At 46.8% G+C, this 10,023-nt stretch overlaps 2 protein-coding genes across 4 annotated transcripts; both read right to left on the reverse strand.

Annotated features, from left to right (window-relative positions):
- Positions 1–497: 497 nt before the first annotated feature.
- CMC4 (C-X9-C motif containing 4) lies at positions 498–10,005 on the reverse strand. Of its 3 annotated transcripts, none has more exons than XM_033137198.1 (3): positions 9,939–10,005; positions 3,858–3,925; positions 498–1,726 (listed from the first exon to the last, which is right to left on the reverse strand). In XM_033137198.1, the coding sequence occupies exons 2-3, from the start codon at positions 3,913–3,915 to the stop codon at positions 1,557–1,559; spliced, it is 228 nt and encodes a 75-aa protein (XP_032993089.1). In that variant the 5' UTR covers positions 3,916–3,925; positions 9,939–10,005; the 3' UTR covers positions 498–1,556. The 3 variants fall into 3 exon arrangements, with proteins under 3 accessions (XP_032993089.1, XP_032993086.1, XP_032993087.1); XM_033137195.1 differs by lacking the exon at positions 9,939–10,005 and adding an exon at positions 8,680–8,762; XM_033137196.1 differs by lacking the exon at positions 9,939–10,005 and adding an exon at positions 5,073–5,148.
- MTCP1 (mature T cell proliferation 1) lies at positions 5,131–8,762 on the reverse strand. The gene is made up of 5 exons (XM_033137194.1): positions 8,680–8,762; positions 5,800–5,981; positions 5,514–5,684; positions 5,351–5,403; positions 5,131–5,243 (listed from the first exon to the last, which is right to left on the reverse strand). The coding sequence occupies exons 2-4, from the start codon at positions 5,914–5,916 to the stop codon at positions 5,356–5,358; spliced, it is 336 nt and encodes a 111-aa protein (XP_032993085.1). The 5' UTR covers positions 5,917–5,981; positions 8,680–8,762; the 3' UTR covers positions 5,131–5,243; positions 5,351–5,355.
- Positions 10,006–10,023: the final 18 nt, after the last annotated feature.

Here is a 10,023-nt window from a genome sequence, read left to right on the forward strand (position 1 = left end):
GCTTATTTTATTTATATTTTATGGCAATTTGAATTTATGGAATTTAAAATGTATGTAAGAGAAGCAATAAAGTTTAAAATCATGTAACAGAGTACATTAAAATTGCTACAACCAGCAGAACTGTCATTAAGTCCACCAAGACTCTCAACAATTTTCAAGTTACCTGGGTGATTGGGAAGCTTGGAAAGCACTTGTATACAGTGGTACCTTGGGTTATGAACTTAATTCATTCCGGAGGTCCGTTCTTAACCTGAAACTGTTCTTAACCCGAGGCGCGGTTTCACTAACGGGGCCTCCCACTGCCACCACCACGCAATTTCTGTTCTCATCCTTGGGTGAAGTTTGCAACCCGAGGTGCTACTTCTGGGTTAGCGGAGTTTGTAACCCGAAGCGTTTGTAACCCGAGGTACCACTGTATAGGATTGCAGCCTAGGAAAGGCAAGACAAGCGAGAGATGTAGGCCATACGTCTTAAAAACCATTCTTACAGTTCTGAAAGTATGTTCAGATAGTTTATTTTATTTTATTTTTGCAGCATTAAAGTTAAATATTTCCAACACAGATTGTTCCACTGGTTTTGGTTATGCCTGCTTATGACACACACAGAACATTGCAGTGGTCTTGAAATTACTTCAACACTGGGAGGTACTAGATTGAACACAGAATAGTAACAGGATGGTCAAAATCCTCTGGGATGTGTTCAGGAGGGTCTCAGCTGGGGGGAAAGAGGTGCTACAACCACATTCCAATTGAAATGAGGCTTTGCTCACACAAGTTGCAGAGTGGGGGATTTTAAAAATACCTCTTCCACCACTCTGGTTTTCCAGAAAGTGACTATTGCTTTGCAAAGGCGGAGGGGGAGAACACACCACTCTATAGCTATCCCTGAAATCAGCTGCTTCCACAACAGCATTCACATAATTAAGCATTGTGCAATTGGATTTGAGTGCTACTAAATCTACAGTCCAAAAGAAGAAGTGGTATGTCCTGTTTTGCAGATGAGGAAACAGAGGCACGCAGGTAACCTAACTATTGCCCAGCCAAAAAGAGGATAAGCCCAAGTTCGCTGGAGCTTTAGTTGCCAACACTTCATACAACTGCACAGCAAAATGCAGGAGCACGACAAGGACAACTTCTGAAAGACTGGGAAGTGCTGACTTCACGGGAGTACAGTTTCTGCATCTTAAGGATGTTATTCTGTGTCTAACAAGATTGTTTTAAAAACTTAAGATTTCAGCATAAAGGCTGCTTGGACTTCACTTTGCAGTGAAATATTGCTACTCCTGATAATAAAAGTAGATGACGTTGAACATTTACACATCAAGTTAATTCTATTCCAATCTAATCCACAATAAGGCTACAGTACTGACACGTTTTGATAGTAAAACAACTAGCAGCTCTACCCTTAACAGACGGGCCATTGTTTTCTGGCTTCTGAGAATGTCCAAAAGAGGAGCTGCCTTGCACCTCGTGTCAATGCAAGCGGTGCAGATGAGGTATTGCGCAGCAACGAAGTTTGCAGGAATGTCTTCCACTCCCCCAGAGGTCAGTGCATCCTCAGGGTTTGGGGGCTTGAAATCCGTGGGAAGACGATACCTGCTTCACTTTCTCTTTTTCCTGCAACTCAAACCCTGAGCAGGAGATGGATCTGCCCTTGGGAAAGCGGGCACAACATCTTCTCATCTCCTGGAGAACGGCTTCACATTTTGATTCCAAGTAGTTGTTGGCTGTGGGGGGTGCAGGGGACAGGAAGCAGAGCAAATAGTGAGCAAGCTGCAAAACAGGCATGTGAGAGTTCCTGGACAGAAAGCCACATTTTAAGAGGATATGGTCACCTTAGGCCACTCCCTCCACCTGCTACTGAAGACATTCCTCACATTTCACATTTACCTGTACATATAAAAGTGAGGTCTCTGCTATTCAATTTCCCACCTAAAGCACCTTCGTGTGGAATGACAAAAGTATTAGGGGAGGGCTAGTACCTGTGACTCCTAGAAGCTGTCAGCATGCAACAGCAGCCACAGCCTGCTACCAGTTCTATTGGCCGGCTAAACCAGGTGAGGGTAGCTAATGGGTCTCAAGCCCTCAGTGAGTTAGGGACTTTCCCCTGCATGCAGAGACAGGCTCCAGCGGATTGAGTGGATGAGACAAATAGTGGGTCCCATAGTCAAGAAAGCGGTTTCTGCCTATGCTGTAGAGGGGCAGATGGGGCTCATCAACCTGGGGAGGCAGCCCACCTAGGAGAAGGAAAACTCTGATCCTAAACCTCTGCTGCTTTGTGATATATCTTCAGGAGTCCCTAAGATGGCTGGATAGCGCCTTGTGTCCCTCCTTCCAGCAACTCCTGCAGCCAGGATGGTGCCAAACATATTGCTCTGCTTTCCTTCGGACCACATAAGTGAGGCCAAGAGCAGGGTCTTGCTATCTGGGCAGCCCAGGACCTCCATACACACTGCCTAGGGTTGCACACCAAGTAATTTGAAAGAATCCAAACGCAACACTTTTTATGAGGACCAAGTGAAGTGTCACCACCCAGAAAAAAACAAGCTTTTGAGAGCCCCAAAATTCTTTTTTAGGCTGGGTATTTATGTAAAACAATAACAACCAAAAGAGCAGGGGAACAGGTTAAAACATGTTTCAGTACATGGTAAGATGAAAAAACCCTGCAGCCTGTAACATCTTTTCCAAGTTAGTCTTTCTTTTGATTACTAAGACACAACTAGTAGGACTGTATCCCAATTCAAATGAAAGGTTAAAATTCATTATAACAGTCCTACCAATTGCCCTCTCAATGCTCACAGAACATCACTGTCCCATGCAAGCACAGCTTAGGACTTCAGAACCTTCTTCTACAATTGTACACCTACAGACCACTAAGGTTGTTACAAAAGGTTCCCAATGGGAAGTGTTGGAATAAAAAAAAGACATTTTCTTTCTCCACAAGCTCAGAGTTACTGGCTGGGTCCAGGTCTTTGTGAACAGAGACTAGCCTTAAACTTGAAAGTAGCTTTTATTTCAGAGACCGCTGGTCACTTACTTCAAAACCAGCACATTTCAGAACAAAAACATAAGAGGGATGTTCATTCTTTCTGTTTCAAAAACATTTTGCCTTTAGTAGTTGGCTTGGAAGATAACTTGGAGAGACTGTGCAGCACATACAGAAGATCTCAGGTTCAATCCCTGGCATCGCCAGTTTGCAAAAATGCCTCTGCCTGTCAGAGACCCTGGAGAACTGCTGCCAGCCAGTTTACAGCAATATTACAGAGATAATATAGGTAGCAATCAGAGAGAGAACATTCTCCCTGGTGGTGCCCCATGAGTACCATGTTGGGCTTGTCCCATTCACTTGAGTTTTTAACAGTCACTAAAGCATGTCAAAGTGGAAGTAGATAAATAGGTACCGCTCTGGTGGGAAGGTAAACGGCGTTTCCGTGCGCTGCTCTGGTTTGCCAGAAGCGGCTTAGTCATGCCGGCCACATGACCCGGAAGCTGTACGCCGGCTCCCTGGGCCTATAGAGCGAGATGAACGACATGACCCCAGAGTCGTCCGTGACTGGACCCAACGGTCAGGTGTCCCTTTACCTAACTTCTATTGGTTTTGTACCATTTTATTTTCTTACTGCCGATTAATTTTTGCAATTTCAGACTATTATCTTACTGAATGGCTTGAAGACCCAGAAAAGGCAGGGATGGGAAATCTGCAACCTGCTGGATGCTGTGACCCGGCAGCATAGCCCAATGGTCAGAAATTATGGGAGTTCAGCAACATCTGGAAGGTCACAAGTTCCCTATCCCAGGTATAATCATTTTAATAGTTTTTCTTTTTAAATGAAACAAACCCAAAGCAATGCAACATACCTTGCAAGCATTTCTGGATTTCACAGGCATATTTCTGGCAGGGGTCTTTCTGAGCCATGTCTGTGGAACTAAAAGAAAAGGAAAATAAACTGTAGTTAAGAACTGAGGGAGTGAGCTAGCAAGGCATTTCCTAATAATCCTGCCCACTGGCAAGGCCCGCTTTTCCTGCACAGCAAGGACTGATCCCTTTCAAGTGCATCTACAGCTCTAGTCCCAGAGACCTCTGAAAAATGGTCTCTGCCCAATCAAGCAAACCAGTGTGGAATACAATGTCTCGTGCCCTCCCACGTCCCCCAAAATTCTGTCAAAGATGGGACAAGATGGGACAAGAAACACCTATGATTGCTTTGTTGGTCTATTTATTCCTCAGTCCAGGTTCCTCCCTACCCACCCCTGCCATTTCTAGAGTGACAGGACTATAGATGCATCCTTTTCAGTGTGGATTCTGCACTGAGAATAGGTTGGACTAGATCACTAGAACATTTCCAAGGTCCCTCTATGAGCAGCAGCTTGGAATAGAAGGCCCCCTGAAGAACCACCAGGGGGCAGGGGGAGAGATCACCAAGTAAGCACTGACGATGCTTGTTGAGACAGGGTTCTCCCCTCTGAGTCAATGTCTTGCATAGCATGAAAGGGGTGGTGTAACTTCTGGCAACGCTGCAGCAGATTAGTACAAAGGTGGGGAATCTGTGGCCCTCCAAAGATGTTGCTGCGCTACAACTTCCATCATCCCTGACCACTGGCCATGCTGGCTGGAGATGATGGAAGCTGAAGACCGCCACAGGCTCCCTCCCTCCTGGATTAGTAGAGCAACGAACTGCTGGACAGCGAGGCGGCTTTTCAGACCAAATTAACTCAGCAAGAAGGCACAAGCCACTTGCTGGGTCAGAACAATGTTCATCCCACCCCACAGTAAGAGCCCTGCCAAAGGCCTACCAAGCCCCACAGTGACCGCGGTCAAACAAATGCCTTCCGGGAAGCTCACAAGCAGGACATGAGCACAATAGCCCTCTTCTGCTTTTGCACCCCAGCAATTGGTTCAGCATCTTGTAGTGGCTTCCCAGCCGCTTCCAGGAAACTAAACACAGAGAGAACACAATGGCAATCACCGTGCCTTGTTGCAGACCCCAGCAATGCCCAGAAATCGGTGCCCTGACTGTATTTCCAGTGGAGGGCAGCGGGGGGGGGGAGGGGTGTGTGTTCCATCCTGCCTACCTAGAACTCCCCCTGTTATTTCAACTGGCCACGGCACTCTTCTTCACTGCCTGTCCTAATCTGCCAAGAGAGCTGCCTGCCATGCTCCACCACAGAGGCAGCGGCTTTTTAGTGCTGGGAGTTACCACATAAAAAACAAAACAGGGAGACCATCCTAGAGTCACACAGCTCCTGAAAGACAAAAACCAGCATTAAAAGAACCGCTGTGAGTGCAAAAAGTAAAGAGAAAGGAGGAAGGGGGCGCGGGAGACTGAGAGTGGGAAAACAGCAGAGCTCACCAGATTTAATCACTTGGGAGGAGTTTCAGCAGCAGCTCTTCCACTCCCATGATCTGCACGAGACAAAATAAAACATTCAGTGCATCCCAATAAGATTCTGGCTCATCAGTGCTGGAGTCACAGCTAAGCATCTTGTGTCTTTTTTCCCTGTCTGGAACCTTACCATTAAATGGTGTTCAATGTTCCAGATGCGAGAGTTACTGTCCCGGTACTGCTGTCCCTCAGAAAGCTGCCACATGTGGGGCAGCTGGGATGCAGGGAGATGGCTGGGGCACAAAGCCTGACCCAGGGGGACCCGGACTCTCCTGATCCGGGCTTTCACTGTATCTGCCTCCTGGGGGGAGAAGCAACCAAAAAAGGGGGGTTGGGGAGAGAGAACCATGAGCTGTTGCTAAAAGGCTAAAACCAAAACACCAAAGCAAAAGGGTGCGGAGAGTATTCCTGCTTACCTCTTCTGATGCCACCAGCCATGTTTTCTGGTTCTCATCACAGTAGACGCCTATGCGCCGCACCCAGAGGCGGACTGGTGGGGCTCGGGCATCACCACCTTCCTCTCCTTCTGCCATGCCCTGTTTCTCTTCCTAGGAAGGCCCTCCCTTGGCTCCCATTCTACACATGGTCCCCTTTGTCTCTGAACAAAGACATGGGATGAACTGTTAGTCCCGAAAAGACCCAGCACAGTGCATGGCAGCCAGGTGGAATGCAACTTCCCTGAACTTTGTGAAGCATTGTTGTTGTTGTTGTTGTTATTATTATTATTATTATTATTAAGAGAAGGCGGGGAATGCTGGAAATGTACAGCTGCACAGTAAAACAGGAAGCTGCCTTGTTTGTCTATCTGAAGTCAGACCATAGGTCTATCTGGATCAAATCCTGAAAGCACCCACCCTCGCCAAAATGGAGCCGCCCCCCGCCCAAGATGTTTTGTATTATGACGGTCCTCAGACCCAGGCAACACAAGATGCCAGTAGCTCCCCATGGTTACAGGCTTTTCTGAGTCCTATCTGGAAATGCCAAGGACCTGCATGACCCTGGGGCCTCGGGAGATTCTTTAGGGAAAATACAGCCCGCTTGAAAGACTCACAGCAATCTTTTTGGATGAAATGTGCTACAGAATCATGAACTTGGAGCTGTTTAATGGGACCTGCTGTCATCCAAGTTGGCCATAGTGCTGAGGATTCATGCTGCACAGCTGTCAGCAACTAGTGGCCTGTTCATGGAATGTGGTTTGCAGATGACTTAGCCCACTAAACTGATACAAATCCATATCTATCCATTTGCTTTCCAGTCTCTTTTTTCCATTTTGGTTCCTCTGTTTTCTTCTTTCACTCAATTCTCCATTCCAATCTGTAGCATCTTCTAGGAATGGAGGGGAGGACCTCCCTCCACAACATCCAAACTTGGGTCAGTTTCCTCCACAAAACCTGGAAGTTAAGAGGAAGTACAACCCCTGCCAGTTCTCTCCTTTGCTCTTGCTCAAAATACTGCAAGTACTGGAGAAGCTAGGAGTGCAAAACTATGGAAATTGTGAGGAGCAAATTGGCTGAGTCCCACCAACCCTGAGTACTAGAAGTTCCCCTTTCCCTATTTTAATCGAGTTGTCAAGCACTGGCATAGGAAGATGAACATTATTTCAGCAGGGAAAGTCTATTCCACTTGGCAACTCACCACAGAATCCATGGTACGACAAGCTAAAACCCTTGTACAGGGGCAAAGCTTTGTATAAAAAGGGTGACACTGATAGAGTGGGAGAGGAAGAAAAATTAGAATAGCACCCAGAAGATAGAACTTCATCTTTTTCACATGTTGGTCATGATGGACACTGTGAAGACTGGAGAATGCACAGGTGCTTATCACAACTCACGATATGTGTGTGGGGAATCACTCCTCAAAAGTGTGGGAAGTGCGGCAAGAGACAGTGTGAAAGGAAAGACAACAGATTAAGAGGACAAAAGAACTTAGTTTTTCTGAAGCACAGCAGGAGCACTTCTTTTCCAGATAATTAAGCACCTAACTACAATGATGTCTTAAGCCAGGGGTAACCAACATGGCGTTGCTCTCCAGATGCAATGATGGCCACCAACATGGGTGACTTTAAGAGGATTAGACAAATTCATGGAGGGATAAAACTATCAACGGCTACTAGTCATCAGCCAGATCCAGAAGGGTGTTTTTATACATTGTTGGACTCCAACTTCCTGTCAGCTCCAGCCAGCATGGCCAGTGGTCAGGGATGATGGAAGCAGTAGTCCAATTAGCATCTGGGGGACCCCATGCTGGCTACGTCTGCTGTAAGCTGAAAGGAGGACAAAGTCAGGTTCACATGCTAACATGCTGGGAGTATAAACGGAGGATGTGGTGATGTGGTTAACTACTTTGGCACCAGCTCTTGAGAAATTTGTATCCACAGCCACATCATTGCAAAAGATGCATGAAGAAGATTGAAGCAGGAGGCTTTCCCCCCCCCCAAATGACACAGCCAGTATAATTCCTCCAGCACTCCACAGGTATCCTTGGAATCAAACTGCTAAGCATACCATGTACTGTAGGGGGCTCAAAGCACACACAGACTAAGAGTCAGCGCACACCTTTGTTGCGGAAGAGGGCTTCCAAACTGGAAGAAACACGCAAACTGTATTGACAGAAGCACGCCCGTCCCAAAAGTTGACATGGGATCAAGATGCTATCAGAGCCAGCTGGGACCCACTTACAGTACTGAAAAGCCCAGAGTTTTCTTTAGTGATATAAGTAACCAAGGTTTCGTTTCTGCAGCAAACTTTCCTAACAGAACAAAGTACTCTTATCTCGTCATGGGACTATGTTCCACTTTGACTCAGAGAGGAGACCATGGCCAAGACTGGTGGGTTTTCCCCTCCCCCTACACCTGGGGTTTCCCCCCCTCCAAATAAGTTTTCTGTCCATGTAGATTGAATCACAGGGCTCGGCCTGCCTTGTTGCAAGTTCTATTAATATTAGCCCCTAAAGTGAACAATTTTCATATGAAGAGAATATGGCTTAAAAGTCTGTTTGTGCACAGCAAAGGTGTTGTGAGAGGGTGGCCAATGTTGTAACTGTGCCACCAGAGTACGCAACCCGTTGTGATCCTCACAGTGCTCTTTCACTCCTACAAGCAATCATAATATCTGTTACAAAGACAGGCAGCCACCCCCAGAACTGGAAACAGTCACTAATTTCCCCAGCATTTTCCCTTATCTGCCGAATCCTGCTTGTCAGAGGAAACAGAAACTTAGTAAATAAAAGACCAGCAGGAGACATTACTGCCTAGAAGATAAAACAACAGTAACCTCTCTGGGTCAAGAAGTGACTACCTGATCTATGATGATGCCTTGTATTTTAAGCCTCTGTTCCAAAGCTGAGCTTTTGACAACGGAGTTTCTCCTTCATCACCCTCTAACCAACTGCTTATCAGGTTACCAGCATGCTAAGAGGTGTGGCCTTGTACAGCTATTGCAAAATAGATGCCACTGAAAGTACCTTTTACAAGACAAACAGGAATGCAATTGGTGGGGTGGAAGGGTGGTAATAAACCTGAACTACACAGAAAATCAGCAACCAAAGGAGACTGTAGTTTCCACAAAGCAGTTGATTATTGCAAGTCATATCAAAACAACTGCTTAATGAAAGGAACAACATGAAGAACGAAACACTTGCTTTTCACTACTCCTTCCTACAAGTTGCTAAAATCACGGTCAACTTAAATGTGCAAAATTAAGAAACCCCCAGTCCTTGCTCCTGATTTTGAGGAGTTTCAATGTAACGGAAACAGTAGGCAGTTTCTGGCCCAAAGAACCTCCACCTAGAAAGGCCTCTTTCTAAGCAGTATAAGACCAGGAAGAAGGACTTGTGTATCTTTGTTGAGGTTAAGCTTCCTGGACTCAGACCAGATGTGTAAGTAACAACAGAAATCAATGACATATTCCCAATGCAATGTCAAGAGTGAGGTCTTCTGGGGAAACGGCCCCTTTGGAATATCCCACTTGGATTTCCACCGGCAGAGCTCTTACACCTTAGCAGACAGAAATCCAACAGGCAAATCTTCGCTCGTCGCTGCAGCACTATCCTAGAAGCTACACCTCTTGAGTTTTCGCGTGCCACAAAAAAAAAAAAACCCACAGGAAAGTAGCTTGGTTGATCTAGCAGGAGTATCAGCTGAAAAGAGAACGTATTCGTCTGCACTCTCTAGGTTGCCAGTCAGTTCCTTCCTGCGTTCATCACCTTCTTCTCCCCCCTTCCCCATTGAAAGAAGCTCTGAACATCATCAGTACGAGACAGGCAGAAGCTCTACAGGTCCAGCTTTACCTAGTGCAGTGGAGGAGCTACGCCTGTTGAATTTCTGCCAGCAAAGGGAGCTTGGCCACTTCCCTATCCCAGCATACCCAAAGTTTCTCCCCCTCCTCTTTCTCTCTTCCACCCACCCCCACTATCCCGGGGGAGTCTCCATGGCAACAGTTTCCTCACTCTAGCGGTAAGGAAACTGCCCTGATTTGCACGCAGAAAGATCTAGCACCCCACACCGCTTCCCTGGCGAGGCATGCCTCGTCCCGCTCTAGGAGTAGCCGGGAGCTACCTGGCCGCCAAAGTGGAGCTTCTCCGCCCTGCACTCGGCGGGTCTCCCTCTCCCTCCCGCTTCAGCCCCTCAGCCCCGCAGGCGT

The sequence above is a fragment of the Lacerta agilis genome, chromosome Z (genome assembly GCF_009819535.1).
Source record: "Lacerta agilis isolate rLacAgi1 chromosome Z, rLacAgi1.pri, whole genome shotgun sequence".
NCBI classification, from domain to species: Eukaryota; Metazoa; Chordata; class Lepidosauria; order Squamata; family Lacertidae; genus Lacerta; species Lacerta agilis.